The sequence below is a fragment of the Macaca nemestrina genome, chromosome 3 (assembly GCF_043159975.1).
Source record: "Macaca nemestrina isolate mMacNem1 chromosome 3, mMacNem.hap1, whole genome shotgun sequence".
In the NCBI taxonomy this organism is placed as follows: Eukaryota; Metazoa; Chordata; class Mammalia; order Primates; family Cercopithecidae; genus Macaca; species Macaca nemestrina.
In genome coordinates, this window is record NC_092127.1 from 86,318,099 (window position 1) to 86,343,988 (window position 25,890).

Here is a 25,890-nt window from a genome sequence, read left to right on the forward strand (position 1 = left end):
AATATTTGCTTCATCAATCTGGGCGCTCCAAGTTGGGTGCAGATATATGTAGAATTTTTATATTCTCTTGTGGAGTTGATCCTTTTATCATGATATAGTTACCCTTTTTTGTGTGTTTTTACTGTTTTTTGACTTAAACTTTGTTTTATTTGATGTAGATATAGCTATGCCTGCTCATTTTTTATTTCCATTTGCATGGAATGTATTTTTCCATTCCTTTACTTTCAGTTCATAGATGTCTTTAGGGGTGAGTTGAACTACTTGTAGACAGCATATAATTTCGTCATGTTTTTGAAAAATCCCGTTAGCCAATTTATATCTTTTAAGCGGAAAGTTTAATTCATTTACCCTCAAGGTTATTATTGATATATGAGGGCTTATTCCTGTCATTTTATTAATCGACTTCTGGTTGTTTTGTATACCTTTTTTTTTTCTTTTTTTTCTTTCCATTATTATTATTATTGTTTTTTAAGCTTTAAGTTCTAGGGTACATGTGCACAATATGCAGGTTTGTTACATATGTATACATGTGCCTTGTTGATGTGCTGCACCCATTAAGTCGTCATTTACATTAGGTATATCTCCTAATGCTATCCCTCCCCCCCACCAACAATAGGACCTGGTGTGTGATGTTCCCCTTCCTGTGTCCAAGTGATTTCGTTGTTCAGTTGCCACCTATGAGTGAGAACATGCAGTATTTGGTTTTCTGTGCTTGCGATACTTTGCTGAGAATGATGGTTTCCAGCTGCATCCATGTCTCTACAAAGGACACGAACTCATCCTTTTTTTATGGCTGCATAGTATTCCATGATGTATATGTGCCACATTTTCTTAATTCAGTCTGTCACTGATGGACATTTGGGTTGATTCCAAGTCTTTGCTGTTGTGAATAGTGCCGCAATAAACATATGTGTGCATGTGTCTTTATAGCAGCATGACTTACAATCCTTTGGGTATATCCCCAGTAATGGGATGGCTGGGTCAAATGGTATTTCTAGTTCTAGATCCTTGAGGAATCGCCACACTGTTTTTCACAATGGTTGAACTAGTTTACAGTCCCACCAACAGTGTAAAAGTGTTCCTATTTCTCCACATCCTCTTCAGCACCTGCTGTTTCCTGATTTTTTAATGATTGCCATTCTAACTGGTGTGAGATGGTATCTCATTGTGGTTTTGATTTGCATTCCTCTGATGGCAAGTGATGATGAGCATTTTTTCATGTGTCTGTTGGCTGTATGAATGTCTTCTTTTGAGAAGTGTCTGTTCATATCCTTTGCCCAGTTTTTGATGGGGTTGTTTGTTTTTTTCTTGTAAATTTGACTGAGTTCTTTATAGGTTCTGGATATGAGCCCTTTGTCAGATGAGTAGATTGCAAAAATGTTCTCCCATTCTGTAGGTTGCCTGTTCACTCTGATGGTAGTTTCCTTTGCTGTGCAGAAGCTCTTTAGTTTAATTAGATCCCATTTGTCAATTTTGGCTTTTGTTGCCATTACTTTTGGTGTTTTAGACATGAAGTCCTTGCCCATGCCTATGTCCTGAATGGTATTACCTAGGTTTTCTTCTAGGGTTTTTATGGTTTTAGGTCTAACATTTAAGTCTTTAATCCATCTTGAATTAATTTTCTTATAAGGAGTAAGGAAAGGATCCAGTTTCAGCTTTCTACTTATGGCTAGCCAATATTCCCAGCACCATTTATTAAACAGGGAATCCTTTCCCCATTTCTTGTTTTTGTCAGCTTTGTCAAAGATCAGATGGCTGTAGATGTGTGGTGTTATTTCTGAGGGCTCTGTTCTGTTCCATTGGTCTATATCTCTGTTTTGGTACCAGTACCTTGATGTTTTGGTTACTGTAGCCTTGTAGTATAGTTTGAAGTCAGGTATCGTGATGCCTCCAGCTTTGTTCTTTTGACTTAGGATTGTCTTGGCAATGTGGCCTCTGTTTTGGTTCCATATGAACTTTAAAGCGGTTTTTTCCAATTCTGTGAAGAAGTCATTGGTAGCTTGATGGGGATGGCATTGGATCTATAAATTACCTTGGGCAGTATGGCCATTTTCACAATATTGATACTTCCTATCCACGAGCATGGTATGTTCTTCCATTTGTTTGTGTCCTTTTTTATTTCACTGAGCAGTGGTTTGTAGTTCTCCTTGAAGAGGTCCTTTACATCCCTTGTGTGCTGGATTCCTAGGTATTTTATTCTCTTTGAAGCTATTGTGAATGGGAGTTCATTCATGATTTGGCTCTCTGTTTGTCTGTTACTGGTGTATAAGAATGCTTGTGATTTTTGCACATTGATTTTGTATCCTGAGACTTTGCTGAAGTTGCTTATCAGCTTAAGGAGATTTTGGGCTGAGACAATGGGGTTTTCTAAATATATAATCATGTCACCTGCAAACAGGGACAATTTGACTTCTTCTTTTCCTAACTGAATACCTTTATTTCTTTCTCTTGCCTGATTGCCCTAGCCAGAACTTCCAACACTATGTTGAATAGGAGTGGTGAGAGAGGGCATCCCTGTCTTGTGCCAGTTTTCAAAGGGAATTCTTCCAGTTTTTGCCCATTCAGTATGATATTGGCTGTGTGTTTGTCATAAATAGCTCTTATTATTTTGAGATACAGTCCATCAATACCGAATTTATTGAGAGTTTTTAGCATGAAGGCTGTTGAATTTTGTCAAAGGCCTTTTCTGCATCTATTGAGATAATCATGTGGTTTTTGTCTTTGGTTCTATTTAAATGCTGGATTACATTTACTGATTTGCGTGTGTTGAACCAGCCTTGCATCTCAGGGATGAAGCCCACTTGATCATGGTGGATAAACTTTTTGATGTGCTGCTGGATTTGGTTTGTCAGTATTTTATTGAGGATTTTTGCATCAATGTTCATCAGGGATATTGGTCTAAAATTCTCTTTTTTTTGTTGTATCTCTGCCAGGCTTTGGTATCAGGATGATGTTGGCTTCACAAAATGAGTTAGGGAGGATTCCCTCTTTTTCTATTGATTGGAATAGTTTCAGAAGGAATGGTACCAGCTTCTCCTTGTACTTTTGGTAGAATTCGGCTGTGAATCCATCTGGTCCTGGACTTTTTTTTGGTTGGTAGGATATTAATTATTGCCTCAATTTCAGAGCCAGCTATTGGTCTGTTCAGGTATTCAACTTCTTCCTGGTTTAGTCTTGGGAGAGCGTAAGTGTCCAGGAAATTATCCATTTCTTCTAGGTTTTCTAGTTTATTTGCGTATAGGTGTTTATAGTATTCTCTGATGGTAGTTTGTATTTCTGTGGGGTCGGTGGTGATATCCCCTTCATCATTTTTTATTGTGTCTATTTGATTCTTTTCTCTTTTCTTCTTTATTAGTCTTGCTAGCGGTCTATCGATTTTGTTGATCTTTTCAAAAAACCAGCTCCTGGATTCATTGAGTTTTTGGAGCGTTTTTTGTGTCTCTATCTCCTCAGTTCTGCTCTGATCTTAGTTATTTCCTGCCTTCTGCTAACTTTTGAATGTGTTTGCTCTTGCTTCTCTAGTTCTTTTAATTGTGATGTTAGGGTGTCAATTTTAGATCTTTCCTACTTTCTCTTGCGGGCATTTAGTGCTATAAATTTCCCTCTACACACTGCTTTAAATGTGTCCCAGAGATTCTGGTATGTTGTATCTTTGTTCTCATTGGTTTCAAAGAACATCTTTATTTCTGCCTTCATTTCGTTATGTACCCAGTAGTCATTCAGGAGCAGGTTGTTCAGTTTCCATGTAGTTGAGCAGTTTTGATTGAGTTTCTTAGTCCTCAGTTCTAGTTTGATTGCCCTGTGGTCTGAGAGACAGTTTGTTATAATTTCTGTTCTTTTACATTTGCTGAGGAGTGCTTTACTTCCAACTATGTGGTCAATTTTGGAATAAGTGCAATGTGGTGCTGAGAAGAATGTATAATCTGTTGATTTTGGTTGGAGAGTTCTGTAGATGTCTTTTAGGTCCACCTGGTGCAGAGCTGAGTTCAATTCCTGGATATCCTTGTTAAATTTCTGTCTCATTCATCTGTCTAATGTTGACAGTAGGGTGTTAAAATCTCCCATTACTTTTGTGTGGGAGTCTAAGTCTCTTTGTCAGTCTCTAAGGACTTGCTTTATGAATCTGGGTGCTCTTGTATCGAATGCATGTATATTTAGGATAGTTAGCTCTTCCTGATGAATTGATCCCTTTACCATTAGGTAATGGCTTTCTTTGTCTCATTTGATCTTTGTTGGTTTAAAGTCTATTTTATCAGAGACTAGGATTGGAACCCCTGCTTTTTTTTGTTTTCCATTTACTTGGTAGATCTTCCTCCATCCCTTTATTTTGAGCCTATGTGTGTCTCTGCATGTGAGATGGGTCTCCTGAATACAGCAAACTGCTGGGTCTTGACTCTTTATCCAATTTGCCAGTCTGTGTCTTTTAATTGGACCATTTAGTCCTTTTACATTTAAGGTTAATATTGTTATGTGTGAACTTGATCCTGTCATTATGATATTAGCTGGTTATTTTGCTCAGTAGTTGATGCAATTTCTTCCTAGCATCGATGGTCTTTACATTTTGGCATGTTTTTGCAATGGCTGGTACTGGTTGTTCCTTTCCATGTTTAGTGCTTCCTTCAGGATCTCTTGTAGGGCAGGCCTGGTGGTGACAAAATCTCTCAGCATTTGCTTGTCTGTAAAGGATTTTATTTCTCCTTCACTTATGAAACTTAGTTTGGCTGGAAATGAAATTCTGGGTTTAAAATTCTTTTCTTTAAGAATGTTGAATATTGACCCCCACTCTCTTCTGGCTTGTAGAGTTTCTGCCGAGAGATCTGCTGTTAGTCTGATGGGTTTCACTTTGTGTGTAACCCGACCTTTCTGTCTGGATGCCCTTAATATTTTTTCCTTCATTTCAACTTTGATGAATCTGACAATTATGTGTCTTGGAGTTGCTCTTCTCGAGGAGTATCTTTGTGGCGTTCTCTGTATTTCCTGAATTTGAATGTTGGCCTGCCTTACTAGGTTGGGGAAGTTCTCCCGGATGAGATCCTGCAGAGTGTTTTCCAACTTGGTTCCATTTTCCCTGTCACTTTCAGGCACACCAATCAGACGTAGATTTGGTCTTTTCATATAATCCCATATTTCTTGGAGGCTTTGTTCATTTCTTTTTACTCTTTTTTCTCTACATTTCTCTTCTCACTTCATTTCATTCATTTGATCTTCAATCACTGGTAACTTTCTTCCAGTTGATCGAGTCGGTTACTGAAGCTTGTGCGTGCGTCACGAAGTTCTCATGTCATGGTTTTCATCTCTATCAGTTCTTTTAAGGTCTTCTCTGCGTTGATTATTCTAGTTATTCATTCATCCATTCTTTTTTCAAGGTTTTTAGTTTCTTTGCACTGGTTACGTAGTTCCTCCTTTAGCTCTGAGAAGTTTGATCGACTGAAGCCTTCTTCTCTCAACTTGTCAAAGTCATTCTCTGTCCAGCTGTTTTCTGTTGCTGGTGATGAGCTGCGTTCCTTTGGAGGGGGAGATGCGCTCTGACTTTTTGAATTTCCAGCTTTTCTGCCCTTCTTTTTCCCCATCTTTGTGGTTTTATCTGCCTTTGGTCTTTGATGATGGTGACGTACTGATGGGGTTTTGGTGTGGGTGTCCTTCCTGTTTGTTAGTTTTCCTTCTAACAGCTGATTTCTTCAGCTGTAACAGCATCAGTGGTGTTTGTGATTTCCTCAGTGGCTTAGAGTATAGTTGTTAGTGGAGGTTGTAGTGAAGTTTTGCTGGGGATGGGAACATCAAGAGGCCAATCCTTAAACTTCACTGGTGGCAGCAGCAGGCTGAGTGTGCTTGTCCTTGGGCTTCAGTGCAATATATGCTGGCACTGGTATTAGTGAGTCCAAGCATGATGAATCTTGGGCCTCCAGGTGACTGGCCTGCTTGGGTGCTGGCAGCGGCAGTGGTAGACCACTGGTCTGGATGGGTGGGTCTCCAGGCCCCTGGGCAGCAGGTATGGCATGGGAAATGGCAGTAGCAGTGACAGGACAATCCTCTGGTTTCCAAGAAGTCTGCATTGGTGTTGGCAGTGGCTGCAACGGGCTGAGCACACTAGTCCCCAGGCCCGTAGGTGGCACATGCAGGCAGATGTTAGCTGTGGTAGTAGCTGCAGGTTTAGTGGGCCTGTCCTCAGGCTCCTGGAAGGAGTGCTCAGGTACCAACAGTGGTGGTTGGGGCAGGGTGATCCCCAGGCTTCCAGACCATTTGCTCAGGCACTGAGTGGGAGTGTAGAGCCAGGCCAGGCAGGCCTGTCCTCAGACCCCTCTAGTGGTGCATTGGGAGCTGGTTGTGGTAGGCAGGCATGGGATAGTATCCAGAGCACTGGTGGAATGCTTGGGTGGGGGCAGTAGTGACTGTGCTGCCGCCCTTCTCCAGGGGAGGATGGGGTTGCTTTCAGTGGCAATAGCTGTAGGTGAGTGGAGAGCATGCACTTTTGCCCCAGGTAGTAGAGATAAGCAGGGTAGCCCTTCCACAGGGTGTTTTGAAATGTGTAGCAGCCCTGTTCCTGGGAGTGGTGGAGTTGCTTCAGCATTGATGGCAGCAGCCAGCAGCAGTGCCTGGCTACATGTGGGGATGTCAGTAAGTCTCCAGGAATGTGGAGATGTAGGGCTTTTAAGCCCAAAGGCAGCATGGAGTCTGGTCGGGGCTAGGCTCTCAAAATGGTGCCTTGCTTTAACCACTTAGGAGCTCCCTCTCTGGAGCAATGCCATTGCGTATCTTGTAGCTCCCTCTACTGGTCTTGGGGTCTGCGAGGGTGGAGGTGCTCTCAACATGGCTAGGATTGCAGGAGTCCATGATGGGTATGTAGACCACTGGAGGCGCCTCCCTTACCTTTTCCCAGCACTGGGGAGCCTCTCCAGGCTTTCAGCTGCTCCCTGCTAAGCAGGGTTCCTTGCTTTTCTCTCCTTCCTTACCTTAGCTGTTTTCTGTCACTTTTCTGTTGAATTTCAGTGTTTTCTGATAGGTGGTCTATCTGAAGGGGTTCTTCTTTGTGGAGGTGGCGAATACCAGATGCTGCTAGTCAGCCATCTTGAAGCTCCTCCCTCATTTTTGAAAATTTATGACTGTAATATATTTTGTACTTAACATAGAGAAATATATGTTTCCTGTTCAGAAGATGTGCTTTGTGCATGTTAAGTAGTAATTCCTATATTTCTAATTAATTTCATAGTTATCAATGTGGTTGTTTGATGTAATAAAATTAGAGCATAAGCTCATGAGAGCATTAAAAGAGTTCTACCTTTAGTAGTTTCTTCAGAATTTTTTTTTTCAGTTTTTATCTGGAAGACAGCAGGTATCACTGATATCAATAGACGTTTAAATGTTGAGAAATAATAAAAGAATAAGCTAATGTAGTCTGGATACTTTTATGTATTTATTTGGTGTATACTATGAGACAGGCACTGTGAGAGTTACTGAATTTTTTTAAAAAAGCTGAGTTCATAATAAAAAAGATACATATAATTTTTATTTAAAATAAAATGTATTCATTTTTAAAATTTAAGTGTGGAATGAGGTGGGTCAAAACTAATGAAAGGCTGGGCATGGTAGCTCATGCTTGTGATCTTTAGCACTTTGGGAGACCAGGTTCAAAGGATCACTTGAGGCCAGAAGTTTGAAACCAGCCTGGGCAAACATTGTCTCTACAAAAAATAAAAAAAATTAGCCATGTGTGGTGGTGTATGCTTGTAATCCCAAGTACTCGGAGGCTGAGGTGGCAGTGTAACCTCCCAATGAATTCACCTTGCCTGCCGCCTAGACAGAGCTGATTTATCAAAACAGGGGAATTGCAATGGAGGAAGAGTAATTCAGGCAGAGCTGGCTGTGTGAGAAACCAGAGTTTTATTATTACTCAAATCAGTCCCCCTAAGCATTCAGCATTTGGGAATCAGAGATTTTTTGTTTTTTGGTTTTTTTTTAAGACAGAGTTTTGCTCTGTTGCCCAGGCTGAAGTGCAGTGGTGCGATCTCGGCTAACCGCAACCTCCGTCTCCCAGGTTCAAGTGATTCTCCTGCCTCAACTTCCTGAGTAGCTGAGACTACAGGCGTTTGACATCATGCCCAGCTTATTTTTTGTATTTTTGGTAGAGATGGGGTTTCACTGTGTTAGTGGGGATGGTCTTGATCTCCTGACCTCATGACCCACCTGCCTCGGCCTCCCAAAGTGCTGGGATTACAGGCGTGAGCCACCACGCTGTGTGGGATCAGAGTTTTTGAAGATAATCAGGTGGGTAGGGGCTTGGAAAGTGGGGCATGCTGAGCGGTCAGGTCGGAGACAGAATCGTAAGGGGGAGCGAAGTAAGGTTTTCTTGCTGTCTTCTTTACTGGGTAGGATGGCAGAACTGGTTGAGCCAGATTACCAGTATGGGTGGTGTCAGCTGATCCATCCAGTGCAGGGTCTGTAAAATATCTCAAGCACTGATCTAGGTTTTACAATAGCGATGTTATCCCGGTAGCAATTTGGGAAGGTTTATACTCTTGGAGCCACTTTCTGCCTTCCCCCTGTTGAGGCGAGAAAGAGATACTGTAATCTTTGTGCTTTTTCAAGTGTTCAATTTATATCTTGACTTAAAATTAGCGAGTTTACTCCTGAAGATCAAAAGACCAACCATAGTTCCCTAACTTAATTGTGTATGACAGAAGAAAGCCTATTAAACTAAAAAATTAAGTTTGCATGACCCCTAAACTGTAATTTCTAATCTTGTAGCTAATTTGTTAGTCCTGCAAAGGCAGACTGGTCCTCAGGCAAGAAGGAGTCTTTTCGGGAAAGAGTTGTCATCCATTTTGTTTCAGAGTCAAACAAAATTCCTTCCCAAAGTTAGTTCAGCCTACTGCCAGGAATGAATAAGAACAGCTTACATGTTAGAAGCAAGATGGAGTAGATTAGGTCTGATTTCTTTCATTGTCATAATTTCCTCAGTTATAATTTTGCAAAGGCAATTTCAGGAGGATTACTTGAGCCAGGGAGGTTGAGGCTGCAGTGAGCTATGATTATTCCACTGTATTCTGGTCTGGGTGACTAAGAAAGACCCTGTTTCAAAAACAAACAAACAAACAAGTAAACAAACAAAAACTAATGCAAACAGTAGCTATCTCTGTAGTAGTGTTACAAATGGTTTGCATTTTATTCCTCTGTTTAACCGTCTTTTCTAAATTTCTATATTGGGCTTCTGTTATATATATGTATATGTAGTAAGTGGATAAAGTAGTTATTAAAACAAACTAATCTAGTCTAGTAACTTCAGCTAACTTGATGTGAAAGCCTAAACTAATTTGTCTGTGGGACACTTTCTGCTTTCCCCCTGTTGAGGCTAGAAAGAGATACTGTAATCTTCGTGCTTTTTCAAGTGTTCAATTTATATCTTGACTTAAAATTAGCGAGTTTACTCCTGAAGATCAAAAGATCAACCATAGTTCCCTAACTTAATTGTGTATGACAGAAGGAAGCCTATTAAACTAAAAAATTAATGTGAAATTCTTGTGAATTAATTTACTTAATAAGTATATATGTATATGCATATACGTATATAAGTATATATAAGTATATACATATATAAGTATATATGTATTTCATAGTTATCAATTTGGTTGTTTGATGTAATAAAATTAGAGTATAAGTATATATGCTCTATATATGTACTGTACTATATATAGGGTATATACACTATACCCTGTATAAGTATATATGTATATATACACACATATATATATATGTTTCTTTTCTGTATTCTTAGTCCTTAAAAATAGTGGTTTCTAAACTTTTGCACTTTTTAATATCCTGTGGTCATTTGTTTGATTTGCCCTAACTTCAGCTTCCTAAATAATGTTCACATATTCTTAATGTTTAAGGTAGTTAATAGTAAAAACGATTTATGTTTGAAAAAAATACTGAGGTCAAAGGAAAGCAGAAATTACTGCTGTTTATCTTTATCTCTAAGACTTCTGTGACTTATCTAAACACTACGAGATTCCAGTTCATTGGCGTGACTTTCTTTAAAACCTCAGTAGCAAATATTAATTTGAAGATTTATCCTTAGCTCTGAAATATTCTAATCAGATTTTAAATATCGATAACTATTATATTACCTTAAAAAGTGAAAGAGTAACTTTAAAGTACTTTAAAAAGTGAAAGAGTAACCCTGTATTGGGAAGAGAAACTCAGATGCTTTTTAGTGGGTGTGGAAACCCAGCAAGAATCTACTGTCCTTTTCCCTTGGAGATGAGGGCTGGGAGGGAAACTTACCTCATCACTTAGGAGAAGAAAGGGAGAAGTCTGGGCTGAACTTGGGATACTGAGATATGTGGGAAGGAGATACGGGGAGAGGGTAACTGGTAAGGGCAGATGTCTCAATTCCAAGGATTAAGGACATTTGTAAGCAAATAATCTGTCCAAAACTGAAGGCCCTGGATGGTGGTGATGATGATGACGGTAAGTGTGTGTGTGTGTGTGTGTGTGTGTGTGTGTGTGTGAGAGAGAGAGAGAGAGAGAAAGAAACAGACATATATCCGTTTATTGATTATCTTGTCCATGCTAGGTCTGTTATGTTTACAATCTGATGTGAACTATTCACTAGGGCATACGTTTATTAGGAAGGGATGATTGCCTAATTTTATGAACTTTTCGTAAAGTTTTATAAACATACTGAGTTAGAAATATACAATAGGTATTTTCTGTTGAAACAATACACTGTTCACTTTTATTACCACAGTAGTAAATATATAACAAATAAATAATATGGAGATGTTTTTCAGCGTGTGAGCTCCCTTGTCTTCTTGAGCTGAGGTGAGCTGTGAATCTTTGATGTGTGCTTGGAGCACTTCTGCTACCTTAAAGATGTTCTCTTCACCACCCTGTCCAAATTTACTTGCTGTCTCAGCCTAAAGCACTCTCTTCTTCCTGGATGATCTAGCCATGGAGTTGGAGTGTGGGCTAGCTCTCAGCCAGACCCTGGCCTGCTCAGTAGATTAAAGGGCATTGCAACCCTTGGGTTATGGCTTAATACAGAGACTATAATATTAAAACAAAGATTTGTCAGTCTTGCTTATTTGATAAGCATGCATTTATTTTTTAATGCATTCATTTGGAATCACTTTTTCATTCATCTTTAAATTATTTTATCCATAAAATAACCCTTGAAAATAACTTTATGGGTATTTTGCTTGAAATATCCATAAAGAGGATACGTTGCTTGAATAATTTTTCCTCTGATTAGTCTCCTCATTGCTTGAGTAAATTTTCTTTGGAGCTTGCTAACTTATCCTTGTTCTAGGGAGCATTTTGCATTGGGTCTCTTTTGCCTTGATTTCATTTTCAAGGGTTTTGTGCTGCTGAGTAGGCAAGGAGATCTTGCTGCTTGGTGAAGAAGAGGGAAAACAGCTGTTTTAACTAACTGTGGGCCAGCATTTTTGGCTAAGGCAATGGTTAGCTCTTTGAAAAGCAGCTGCTTAAGTCCGTCCCATTATTCTGGCAGGAGTACAGGAAAATATCTTATGTTTGAATTTATAAATTCCATGGCTTGGTCATTTCAGTGTGGTGTCATTACTGTTTCTTTAAATGCACGTGACTACCTTTCCCTGCAGCTTTTCATATTCTATTAAAGATGGAGGAAGAGGAGAGCCTGCAAAAGGGGGAGCTGTGAGGAGCTCAGCAGGGCAAAGCTAATCCAGGCAGCTATTTTTGAATAGCTTTTCCCCGCAATGAGATGAAGCATCTTTTTCATCTACCAGTGTTTGCAGATTCATCCCTTGCTGACTTGAATCCCTTGCTGCCTCTGAACTTTCACTGCCCTGCTAGTCCTTATGGTTCCCGATGCCATCCTGTATGCTTAACTGTGACCCTTGGGTATATTTTGTCTTTCTAAGTACATTCAGAGAGTTAGAGACAGCATATTTGCCTTTTTGGATTGGGATATAATTTATAATGCCTGTCAAGGTTTGCAGACGGTAGTTATTCAAGAAATAGATTTCATTTGCTTGACAGAAATGCTCACATAACTATTTTAGTGCCCTCATCAGGTAGTTTAGGTTACAAAGATGCTATTTTGATAAGTACAGGAACTGTGGCACCATAAAAATATACGTTTAGCAGAGGGTCAGACATATTATCTATGTTTGTAGCTTTCAGTGTTCTTTCTTTTTTTACTTTGAGACAAAGTCTCAGGCTGTTGCACAGGCTGGAGTGTAGTGGAGCGAGCTCGGCTCACTTTAGCCTTGACCTCCTGGGCTCAAGCGATCCTCTCATCTCAGCCACTCAAGTAGCTGGGGCCACAGGCGTGTCACTACACCCAGCTAATTTAAAAATTATTTTTATAGATGGGAGTCTCATTATGTAGCCCAGGCTGGTCTCAAACCCCTGGGCTCAAGAGATCCTCCTGCCTCAGCCTCCCAAAGTGCTGGGACTATAGGCATGAGCCATGACACCTGGCCCATTTCAGTATTGTTTTTTACAGAGACCCTCTTATAAGAGGCTAACATTTTATTGTTACAGTGCCCCCAAATTCTTTGTTTTACATTGAATATATTCAACATTTGGCTTTAGGGCTCTGAAAGGCAAAAAGTACCTTTGCTTTTGCTTTTCCTCATTATTCATATACAAATGTCAATCATTGTGTACCTGCGAGTGTCATTCCTTTTGGTAGGCATCACTGCGAGAGGCTCATGGAAAATCGAGAGCACCAGAGTTAGGAAACCTGGACCCTTGGCCTGGCCATTGGCTCAGGAGGGAAATTCTGCAGTCAGGGCCTCAGAAACACCTGCAAAGTGATGAGAACATCTCCAAGTTTCTTCTACCTCGAACATTTTGTGGTTCTTTTCCTTTGTTTGTAAATTAGAATAGTCATTACCACCTAGTGAGGGTATAAGTGTGGAACAACCCAGTTTTTCTTGAAACTAGACGTTACATGACTGGATGAAAACATTGATACTTGAGTCTTTTTTACAATCAATTAAAGCAAGGCTTAGCGTATAGTTTGGGAGTATGTCTTCCTGTTACTTTTTGACACACTTGAAGTAATGTAACTGAGTCCTCTTATTTTTCTACTTTCTGTGTCTCTCCTTATACCTTTTTCTCCTAGACAATTGAATAAAGCTTTTTTTTGACCTTTCTTCCCCCCAACTACATCTTAGCAAAGGAGTAGACTGTATGAGAATATAAGAGGAAGCTGGCATATTTGAGAGGATTTTGAAGGCTGATGTACTGGACACATCTGCATGAGCTACAGTTGTCTTGTGATACTCTGAATGAAGGAGCAGCATACATTAATCTAGGCTATGTAGCTACTTACCCTTTCTACAAATTCCCATCCAGGTCAGACATGTTGTGCTCTTTGTTTTTTCCTTTTTTAAAGAACCCTCACTGAATCATCTCTGGCAAAGCCTTAAAGTGAATCAGTGGTCAAAACCACATTCTCTGCCATCCTCTGGGTTGCCTTCCTGATTGAGATTATATGAACAAACTATAGAACTCAATCTCTTCTGCTTGGGCATAGGACATCAGCGAGAATACCAATAAGCCCTCAGGCCTGGGAGGGCCTCAAGACCTCAAATTGTGGAGAGGGCAGGCCAGCATTGCCTTTCCACCTGTTTTGATAAAGAATTCCTGTCCTCTTTGTGCCCGGAGTTGTTTAGTCAAAGTGAAGAGAGGATGCAGAACTTGGTGGTGTGATTGGAAGGATGAGCTCTGTAGGGGATTCTAGAAGATATAGCAATCCTTCTTTCCTGCCCTCACCCCCAGTACTGCATCCATTTTTGAAATGATCTTGCATTTCACTTCAGGAGAGCTGGTGATGATAGGTGTTCTTCAGGAAATGGTGACTTAGTAATGCCAGGAGAGAGATAATAGGGAGCTGTATTCTAGAAATGGGGCTTAATTTATAAGATGGAGTTCTTCTTACCTTCAAATAGGATTATGCAATTTATAAATTTAATTTAGCAAGTGAAAGGGAGTAACCAAAGAACATCAGGAAAACTACTGGTTATTTAAGACTTTGCCCCTTGTGAACCTAAATTACCTACTTTTCCATGTGCTGCTGGAAGAGCACATTTTTTTGAAAGAAGAGGAGAGGGGAAAAATATATTCTTAAGTATATCTGGTGATAACTTTGTAGGCTCGTAAATCTTCATACTGTGTTTTTAATTCTACAACCTTAGTTTGTTCATTTAGTAGTGCTCAGGAGTGTTAACGGGTTATGCTTTGGAGGAGTGCAGACTTGCTTGAGAACCTTCCAAGTTCAAAGCAAGAGAAACTGGGGAATTTTGCCAATGACCTTTGAGGACTGCATTGTTTGTTTTCCTGTCAGAGGCTGTCACTAACAGCTGATTCTCCTACCAAAGAAGAAGTAGCAGAAAACAACACAGGAGGCTGCTTGGTTGGTAGGAGGTGCTGAAAGGACATAACTAAAATCTTTAGGTGAATATTAAGGAGAAGTATATTCAAATTCAGCGTAAAGGGAGTCTTTACAATAGCCAAGCCTAGCACAAATGGGAAGGCTATTTTGTGAGACAGAGGTTTTTTGTCATTAGAGATATTTAAAGAAAGGTTAGAATGGCCTTTTGGGGGGGAATATTCTAGGGCAGGGATTAGCAAACTTTTTGTGTTAAGGATCATACAGTAAAACAGTTTAGGCATCTGTCACAACTACTCAACTCTATTGTATTGCAAAGGCAACCAAAGACAATAAGTAAACAAATGAGCATGACTGTTATGTTAGTCTGCTGTGGCTGCCCTAAGAAAATACCATAGGCAGAGTGACTTAAATAACAGAAGTTTATTTCTCACAGTTCTGGCAGCTGGGAAGTCCGAAATAAAGGTGCTGGCCAGTTTGGTTTCCAGTGAGGGCTCCCTTCCTGGCTTGCAGACAGATGCCTTCTTGCTATGTCCTCACATAGTAAAGAGAGAGACGGATATCTATTTCTTCCTCTTCTTATAAGGCTGCAATCCTAACAGATTACTGCCCCACCCTTATTACTTCATAAAAAGCTGGAGGTTAGGGCTTCAACATATGCATTTTAGAGGAGGAGTCCCCATTTAGTCCACAGCATCTGTGTTCCAATTTTATTTATAATTTTATTTATAAAAACAAGAGGTGGGCTAGATTTGTCCCAAAGACCATAGTTTGATAACCTATTCAATAGAGGAAATTAAACACTGATGAGCCAGTAGACTAGCTGATCTGCCAGCTGACAGATTCAAAACCTGGAGGCTGTCAGTAAGTAACCTGCAAAATTAACTGGATCAGAACAAACCTAATTCAGGGCTCATTGACTAGTGTTTCTCAGAATAAATCATTTAATAAACAAAAATAGTTCTTAAGTCCAGGATTAATTTTACTTCGATGTGCATCAAATCTATGCTTTTGGCTGATGGGAGATGCAAATGATAAACTGTGCTGGGGTCATCTTTAGAACAGGCCTGGTGTGGTCCTACAGTTGTAAACAGTGCCAGTTATAAAGTCTTTTGTCATTGATCAGCATACAAACCTAGCTTTTTTTTTCTTTTGCAGCAAAGCCATGATTACTAATCTCTTTATTCGTAGGAGACGGGTCTCTAAGGTATTTCTCAGATAGTAGCTTTCTCCCTCCCCTTCCTTTGGAGAAAAATGGAAGCCACTAAATAGGAACTCCTTCCATATTTTGCCACGAATCATAGAAACTTAAGTGCCTCTGCACAGTCACTGCTTTTCTCCTTTTTTTCTGTGGCAGCAAAGAATGAGAACCTTTTTTGCTGACTCTAACCCCCTGTACCTCCAAGCTTTTTTGAGATTTCATCAACAGTTTCTTCTGCATAACTTTAAAAAGGGTCTCTTTTTCCACCCAGCTCTTGTCCCAAGTCTGTCCCATTGCTCTATCTTGTTTAAAAATAAAAACTAAACACAAATCCAATTCCAGAGACATTATATAAACAATGTAAATTTAACAGGAAATGGAGGACAGAGTCGTACTGCACATATATAAAACTCTTCTTCAAAACCCTTTTGAAGCATTCTGACAACCCCAAACTCCACACCCAAAGTTCATCCCTCATCTTTCTTCTTTCCATATAGCTCTCCTCTTCGGTCTTGTTTTCTCTTCTTTCTGATCAACACTCTGCCTCCTCTCTGTTCCTGGCTTTTCCAAGTGGCATTTTCTGAGGCTTTTTGCACACAGAGAGATTTTATCTTTCTGCTTCTTTCATATTCATCCTGATATATCACTGTGCTGGGACCCTTAGCAATTCTTATAAAATGCAAATCTGATCACGCTCTTTGATGAAAAATCTTCAATGACTCTACATTGATCTGGGGTGAAATTGCCAAACTCCTCACCTGTTCGTCCTTTGGACACTGCTCAACTTTTCAATTATGCTGACCCCTCTCATCAATTTTGTTATTGCCCAAGTTTCCTTGTTATGGCATTCCTCTCTCTCACTCATGGGCCTTCACATGCTTCTGTATGCCTAGAATCCTTATCATCTTCCTCTGTACTTAGCTGAGGCATCCTTCTGGTCTCAGCTAGATACCACTTTCCATTGAAAGCGTTCCTTGGCCAGGCATGGTGGCTCATGTCTATAATCTCAGTGCTTTGGGAGGTGGAGGCTGGAGGATTGCTTGAGGCCAGGAGTTTAAGACTAACCTAGACAACAAAGTGAGACCTCATCTTTACAAAAAGTAAACAAACAAACAAAAAAATTAGCTAGGTGGGGTGGCACATGCCTGTAGTGCCAGCTGCTCAGAAGACTGAGGCAGGAGGATTGCTTGAGGAGTTCAAAGCTGCAGTGAACTATGATCGTGCCACTGCTGGGGCAACAGAGTGAGACCCTGTGTCCAAAAAAAAAAAAAAAAAAGAAAAAGCCTTCCTTCACCCTCTGTGTATTAGATGTGCTTTCTGACGTCCTGTTTTTATTTCTCAGGACAGCCTTTTATTTCTCCTGTCCTGATTATTACACTTTTGAATTTGTCTATAGACTCTTAGTTCATGAGAGTAGGGGTCATGTTTATCCTGGTCACCATTTAATTCCCATCATTTAGTGGAGTACGTGGCACATACAAAGTCCTCAGGAAATATTTTGTGTATAAATTATCTACATTTCAAGTATAACTTTATTTTTTCACATTTGATTAATTTTAATACATATAAATTTATGCATTACATAATTTTAAAACCCATTTACATTATAAAGTAAAAATACTGTTACTTTTCACTTAACTTTATAAAGTATTTTTACTTTATAAAAAGGAACAAATGTATATCATTCTTGGAAAATTTATTTTATCTTTCCATTTGTTATTTTCTGTTTATGCTCCATAAAGTTTTTATGACTTACAATCATAACATTTTTAGAGTGGAAGTCTATATAAAATACATCATTTTTGTTATTCTTCTTCAGAATGAAGGATTAAACTGAAGATTAAAAGAAAATTTCCACGAAGTTTTCATTACAACAGCATTGTGGAGCACTTACTGGGTTTGAAGCTGCTTTAGTCTTACCTTCAATGAATCCTGAGAAGTGCAGTGATAATGCTTAGCATTATATATATTTTTTTATTTTTCTTTTTATATTTTAGATAAGAGTGCCCAGGCGTGGAATCTGGAAATAGAGGCTACATTTGATGTTGTCAGCTCAAAGCCAGTTGGTGGTCAAGTGATCGTAGCCATCCCTAAGTTGCAAACACAACAGATGTACAACCTTGAACTTCAACCTGGGAAAAGGATTGTTGAGCTATTTTTGAACATTAGCAAGGTAAATGATGGTACTTCCTGAGAAGCAATGGATGAAAAGCAATACCTGTGCTAAAGAAAAGATTAGAAAGGAGGGACTAAGTATGAAAGAAAAATCTACTTTCTCTGCTTATATTTGTCGTTTTCTTCTCTATTTTTATTCTCTCATATGTTTTCTGGATGAGCTAAAGAATGATTTTCCAAAATTTTAAGATTAAGAAAATAGAGAATATATCATTAATTTGGCAATTCTTCCTCTCATTTTATTTTTATCATTATATTTTAATTTTCTGTAGTATTTGTAGTATCCTGAAGCCAAAATACATTCTATGGATTATATTTAAATAGCAGTGATTATTTTTGGTACTTGTCAATTATTTTAATTATTGATACTTATATTCTACTTGCATAATTTTAATTCTAAACTCATGATCTTTCATACGTCAAGATAGAATGGATTATTTTTATCTTTTCTTTTTCCTTTTTCTATTCCTCTAATTAATAATTGTGTACTGAAAAAGATGGAGCAAAATAATATTCAGTAGCTGTTGAGATAAAGTAAGAACTCAAAATGATTTTTAGTTTTTGACTTGAAAGAAGAGTCAACTTCAAAGTCCCATTCTAAGTGTTAAGAACGTGGAATAAATGTAAGTTTGGTGTTAGAGACAGGAAGAGTTGTTTTTCTGAACACTCATGTTATTTTGTTCTTTCCTTTTGCTTTTGATGCATTGATACATGCTACATTCCTAACATGCTGATTTTTAAATATTATCAATGAATTGGTGTGATTTGGCATAATATAAGTAGGGAGATTTACATTGTTTTAGAACCTAGAGTTTTGTACTTGACTATATGAGAAATCGATGTGATGCTTTGAATCTTTTTTGCTGAAAATATGACATATTAGAGTGACTAATTTTCTTAAAAGAATATTACTGTAGAAACTTGGTGGCCTCATGGACATGGAAACCAGACTGGGTACAACATGACTATTCTTTTTGAACTGGATGGAGGCTTAAATATCGAAAAATCAGCTAAGGTAAGTAAGTAATTTAAAATATTTTGTGAAATAATTATATTTCTTTTAGAAATAGTAATACAGAGCTTCATGGGAAAAGAAGAAACTATCAAAACTCTTATGTCCCCACCCGTCAGAGACAATTTCTAGTAACAGCATTCAAAAGCTTCTCTCTGTGTGTATATATACATATATATATATATATTTTTTTTCTTTTCAAAAAAATTTTTTTTTGAGACAGAGTCTCGCTCTTTCCCCCAGGCTGGAGTGCAATGGCACAATCTCGGCTCACTGCAACCTCCACCTCCCAGGTTCAAGCAATTATGCTGCCTCAGCCTCCCGAGTAGCTGGGATTACAGGCAGGTGCCACCACGCCCAGCTAACTTTTGTATTTTTAGTAGAGATAGGGTTTCACCATGTTGACCAGGCTGGTCTCGAACTCCTGATAGCAAGTGATGCACCGCCTTGGCCTCCCAGAGTGCTGGGATTACAGGCATGAGCCACTGTGCCCGGCCTTATATTTCTAAATGGATCATACTTTAGATATTATTTTGTCAATAAGGAGTCTCCTGCTATGATTTAAAATTGTACCTTATATCAAAATAATACATGTGTAATTTCAAAACTCAAATATTACTAGAAAGTTTATATGAAGAATAAGACCCCTTGCCCAACACTTCCTATTCCTACTTCTTACTCCTCAGAACCAATAATTTTTAACTTTTATTTATTTCCTCTGACATTCTTCTTCATTTTTCTAAATAGATGCTTCTACTGGTGTTTTCTGATTTTTCAGTTTTACCCATTTTAGGATATAGCACTAGGAATTGGAAAGAACTGCACTTTGTTATGTATTAGCTATAGGCTACTTACTTAATCTCAAAATATGTAAAATCAGGACAATAAAAACGAGATGGCTTGGATATGGCTTATGAGAGTCATGGCATGTAGTTAGTAGAGACAGTATTAACCCTCTTCAAAGATCTCCTCCTCTCCCGGACACCAGCTTCGGTGTTTACAGTTGGCTGGTGTCACCTCTCATATTTGGTGTTGCCTCTCCTGTGGGCCAGACAACATGCTAAGGGTGGAGATATGTCCTTCAGGAGTGCATTTTCTATTTTTCTTTTGTTCAGTCATGCTGTGTATTTTCTGAGACACTGAATGTGTGTGTGTGTCTGTGTGTGTGTGTGTGTGTGTGCGCGCGTGTGCGCGCATGCGTGGAGTTATGTACAGGGAGAACATCCTGGACCCATCTTAAGGGCCAAAGCATTCACTCTTATTGTAACCCTCTTGGCTGAGAGGATGTGTGCTGTCTCACACAGTGAGTTTGTTGTGTGTTGTTTTCATGAAAATGTAAAAAATGATGAGTCATTCCAACTTACTACAGAGAACGAAGAGGAACTTCTGTCTTTTTCTAAAGGAAATAATTCTTTCTTTCAGGCTAATATGATTATATTATTGTTCATTACACATAAAGATGCCAACCTTTGAATCAAGCAGTAACAGGAGTGAAGGAGGATATAACTGCCCCACCGCTTGAGTTAATGCATGTGTGTGAAATGTGCTCTTTGGCTGTGGCTGCTGTAGATTTGCTATTTTTGAGGCTGATTCATTCAGTACATACTTAGGGCACACCTACTGTGTTTTGGCTATTTTGCTAGGTCCTGGTGATAGAGCTGTGACTAAGACACTGCTTCTGTTTCTCTTTGAGACCTTAGTAGAGCTAATAATCTGATTGGGAAGTTAAAATCATTAAATGAGCCATTGGAATAAATTAGCACTCTAGAGATGTAGAGAGTGCCATTGAAGTACAGAGCAGGGGCATTCTGGGAAGATTCCCAGAGCCTGTGTCCTGAGGGATAAGTAGAATTTGGCCAAGTAATGTAGCAAAGAGGCAGAGGGAGAAGAATGTGAGGGCCCAAGGACTAGAAAGGATGTTGCATGTTTGTGCAAGTGAAAGAAATTTCAATGCAGCTGAGGTTGAGTTTGAAGTTGAAGAATGAGATGGTGTTGTAAAAGTAGCTAGGACAAGGTCCTGCAGGGCCTAATGAGCCACATGAAGGAACAAGCACTGATGATGTGGGGGTGGGAAAAAAGGAGTTAAGAATGGTTCCTCGGTTGCTGGTTTGGGCTGCTGAACAGATGGCAACTGTTCATTGAGTTACATTACTCAGAAAGAAGAGAAGGTTTGGGGGAAGGGGTTGGGTGGAAATTATTTCAGTGTTAGACGTGTTTTGTGTGGAGTGACTGAGAGACACCCAAGGAATAATATTTGGTGGGTGTTTCATTAGATAGGTCTTAAGCTTAGGGATTGCATCTGGGTTAAGGATATAGATGTGTAAGTCAGCAGAATGTAGATAATTGTAGCCATGGTAGTGGATGAAATACCTCAGGGATGGCACAGAGAAAAGAGCTAGGACAGAACCCCAGTCAGTCATAATAAGTAAAGTTGGGGTTTGGGGAGAAGCCTGTAGAAGAATCTAAGAAGGAATGGTTGACAAGGTGGAGGGAAAACCAATTTGAGTGGGGAGTCACAGAAACCAGAGGGAAAGAGTGTTTTAAGAAGCAAAGAATGTTCAGAGTCTTGAATGCTGCAAGGGAGCTCAAGTTAGAAAAGAATTGAGAAAGATCCTTTAGATTTGGTGGCAAGGAGATTACTGGTCACCTTGATCAGCATGGAAATCAAATTGTAGTGGGTCGAGGAATGACTCAAGGAAGTAAAGACGGTGAATATAGGCAACTCTTCTGAAAATATCTGATTGGAAACTATGCCTAAACCAGTTGGTGATGGTGGCCAGTTGGGATCAGATTGGCTACACATAGGCAACTGAACAAATAAGTAAATATATTGAAGTGGTGGAAGCCAGCCTTTTCATGAATGGAGAATGGTGGTATCAACATAGAAAGGGGGAAAGCTACAATGGATTCGAATTGGAGCTAATAGTATGAAGTCATGATTTTCAGTATGTGTAGACAGAGAAAGAAATGTCCATGTAAATGCATGTGTATGTGTGGGTAGACACACACACACACACACACACACACACACACTCATATTTCCTAGCTCTTTTCACATATTTCCTAATCCTTTCTCAGAGCGCCTGGGAAGAGTGGCTCTCTAGTAGCAGCGAATGGATTTAGGACCCATATCTTGATCTAGAATACCACTCTGTGCTAAAAGCAATCAGGGCTCTTTAGAGAAATGACTGATTCTCGAGCTGGAGCCTGGAATATCTTGCTGTTCCAGGAAGTAAGGAGGTACTCAATAATAATGTGACACATTGAAAAGACACAAGGGCCTTCAATCTTCAGTCTTCAATCTACTATAATCTTCAAAAATGTCAAGGAAAGATTGAGGAACTGTTCCACATTGGAAGAGACTATGTACGAACTGGGTGCAGTGCAGTGATTTTTTTTGTCATAATGTTATTGGGGCAACTGATGAAAACTTGAATGGGGGGGTCTCTGGGTGATGGTCATATAGGAGTTCTTTGTATTACTGTTGCAACTTTATTACAAGTTTGCAATGGTTTCAACATAGAAAAGGATACCATTATGAGAATGAAAAGCAACAGCAAAATCCTGATGGGAAGGGGCTGGTAGCGAGGGAAAGACTAAAAAGAGTTAGAAAGCAGGGAGGCAGTTGAGAGGGCAAGGTCTCTGCGAGGTAGGAAATAAGAACAGGATGGATTCGCTTTGGGATGAGGGGCTCTGTTTGAGTTGTAACAGTGGTGAAAGGTAACACATGGGAGGGAAGGATGCAACTTGAGGATGGAGGTAATTTTGAAGCTCTCTAGGACCACTTAAAGTATATTTTCTTTCTATAAGACTTGCAAACTCTTTTGTCAGTGGAGTTTTAGGGTGAAAAAGTAAACATGAGAAAGAAAGCTAGGGAGTTTTGGTCAAATAACGTTTTATTTTTTATTTATTGTGACATATAACACATACAGAAAAATACACAAGCCGTAAGTGAAAAGCTTAATGAGTTATGAGAAAATGAACACTCGTGTAACTGTCATCCTGTTCAAGAAACAGAACATTAATTACTAGCACTTCACACCTCAAACTCCCCCCTCCCTTCTGTGAGCCTCCCCAATAATGACCCCTGTTTCCTTCCCAAAGATCCACTGTCCTGACATCCATCACTAGGTTACTTTTGTCCGTTTTTGAATTTCATGTACACGGAACCATATAGCATGTTTTCTTTAGTGTGTGGCTAATTTGGCTCAATATTATGTTTTTGACATTTAGATATAGTAGTGCCTCCTTATCTGTGGTTTCAGTTACCCGTAGTCAGCTGTGGTCTGAAAATAGTAAATGGAAAACTCCAGAAATAAGCAATTCGTGAGTTTTAAATTGCTAACTGTTCTGTGTAGCATGATGGAATCTCGTGCTGTCCTGCCCTGTCTTGTCCAGGACATGAATCATTGCTTTGTTGAGCTTATCCTTGCTGTATACATTATCCACCTGGTAGTCGCTTAGCAGCCTTCTCCTTTATCAGATGGAAAAAATCATAGTATATATGGGGTTCAGTACTATCTGCAGTTTCAGGTACCTACTGGGGGTCTTGGAGTGTATCCCCTGTAGATAAGGGGGGACTGCTGTTTGTTGTTCTGTGTAACTGTAGTTTGTCTATTTAAGTTGTATAAGATTTTATTATACTGCACATTTTGCTGTTGCAATTTGAGTAATTGCCAGTTTTGGCTATCCCAAGTAATGCTGCTGTGAACATTACTGATATAACGCTTGGAGCACATACGCCCCCAGTGGCCTATCTGCTGGGAGTGGAATTGCATGATTATGGAAGATGCAGGAGTTCAGCTTTTTCGGTTATGCTAAACTGCCATCCAAAGTGGTTATATGAGACTTGCCTAGGCTCCTCATGCTCACCAGCACTTAGTACTGTGTCAGACTGAACATTGAACACTGTTTTCTCATCATCAGCCCCTCCTTATCTCACCTCTGTTGCTCTTGTTTCCTGATGGCTTTATTGTTACCATGGGCTTGCTTATGCAAAAATAATTCTATTTTAAATATACCTCATTGAAATCCATCTTGCTTCAGTTTTATATCTTTCTTTCTTGCCTCTCCTCTTCCATTGAGCTTAGAAACGTGTTTAGGATTTCTTTTTTTTTTTTAAACTGAGTGTATCACCAGCATATTTGACTCAGACAAAAGGTCCGCGGGAAGTTACAGATTTTGAATGCAGCCCATATAGCAGAAATGTATGGAATCATGAAAAGAATACAGGCACTCGAGAGAGAGGAAAGTGCTGACTACATTTCTTTGTGAACATGGCAGAATATTTTGATGACTGAGATTTTCTTATGTTGAGTGACATTGGGGAAAATGGTTTAAGCAAGAAGGGAGGTCATGTATTGAAAAAATGTCAACAGGCAATTTAAACATTAATAAATAACAAGATAAAAAATAAATGTTGGGATATCATAAATTCTGCCAAATAAATCATTGCATGAGGGACCTTAGAATGTGAGTCTGGGAGAGTTAGCTTTATCAGTTTGGGAAACCAAATTGATTTTTTAACAAAAGAAAAAGTTTTGTGTTTTAAGTGGGAATGGGAGAGGATACTCTGTGTAAATGGAATAAAAAATCTGACCAATCAGTTTTTCCCATTTTCTTCCCAGGTTAACTCAGTGTTTTTATCCTACTAATTGATTGTACTGAATTGACTGGGTAACATGTTTTAATGAACTAATACGTATTTTTGAATGCTTATTATGACTTGCCTTTATGGAAAAACAGGAAACCAATTAGTTGATATTTCTCTTACACATAATTGATTTTATAAGAATTTCCCAGGTATTCTATGTATAAGGTATCGTTTTGCTAAAAGCAACAGAAGGCTGTTGCTGTGTACATTTGATCCTGGGATCAAGATTCTCCAATGAAATTATTGTAGGAAAATAGATGTAATAATAGGTATTCTATAATCAACTAAAACTTGTATTTCATAGTTCCCAAGCCAGAAGAGGTGAATGATTGTCCATGGCTATTACAATTACAAAAACAATTGGGAGTTTTTTTTCTTTTACAGTGTTTTTTTTTTTTTTTTTCAATGTCACTTCATTGTTTGTTTTTTAAATTCCTGTCTTCATCTTTGCAAATTCCACAGGGCAAAAAACCAATGTAATACAAGTGGAATTTTTTCTAAGTGCTACTTTTGGCTCTCTAAAGACCTTAAAAGTACATAGCCAAATAATATGGAATTAAGAATAATCAAGGTGTATTTTTGTATTGAGAGGGCACAGAGATTATGAAATGTGTCTCTTTCTGTATTAGGTTTCTAGGTCTATCATTACAAATTACTATAAACTGAGTATCTTAAAATTTATTTTCTCACAGTCTTGGAGGCTGGAGTCCAAAATCAAGATGTTGGCAGAGCCGTGTTCCTTCCAAAGGTTCTGGGAAAGAATTCTTCCTTGCCCCTTCCAGCTTCTCATCATTGCTGGCAATCCTTGACTTGTAGATGCATCACTCTGATCTCTGTCTCTACCATCATATAGCTTTCTCCTTGTGTGTGTCTCTTGTTTCCTTTTTTTATAACTACACCAGTCGTTGGGTTAGGGCCCAGTATGACCTCATTTTAACAAAACTAAATATATTTGCAAAGACCTTATTTCCAAATAAGGTTACATTTTTGGGTGGACATGCATTTTGGGGGGACACTGTTCAACCCAGTACACTGTCCTTTTGGCCTTTTCCTTGTCAGAAGTTTTATTAAAGATTTCCAAGATGGCTATAGGCAGTGGCTTCCTCAGGTGGGCCATAGGAGCAGTTAGCCCTAGGTGCAGACAGTAAGTGGGTGCCTTGTGTGTAGACTATCCGTTGGCCTATTTTTCATTATTACTATATACTGGCAATTCTATTAATAAATAATGCCAGTGATAGAATACTTCTCCTACCCTCTCCCTCTCCCAGTCATATACTGGTCTAAGTTTTATCTGTGTGTTTGGTTACTCTTGAATGTTAATAATATACATGTATGCTTAGATTTAGCACACTTTTATTACTAGTCCTCTAATAGATTTTATATTCTACATGAAAGTTAATTTGGAGTATTTTTTTTTCTTTTTCTTTTTTTTTGAGACAGAGTTGTCTCTTTTTGCCCACACTGGAGTACAA

At 39.0% G+C, this 25,890-nt stretch overlaps 1 protein-coding gene across 1 annotated transcript in view; it reads left to right on the forward strand.

Annotated features, from left to right (window-relative positions):
- LOC105486341 (mannosidase beta) overlaps nucleotides 1–25,890 on the forward strand; it is a 135,490-nt gene that overhangs the window by 52,757 nt on the left and 56,843 nt on the right. Inside the window, exons 6-7 of the mRNA XM_011749197.2 lie at nucleotides 17,576–17,751; nucleotides 18,658–18,768. Of these exons, the coding sequence (XP_011747499.1) occupies nucleotides 17,576–17,751; nucleotides 18,658–18,768 (287 nt within the window). The remainder of the gene's footprint in view (nucleotides 1–17,575; nucleotides 17,752–18,657; nucleotides 18,769–25,890) is intronic.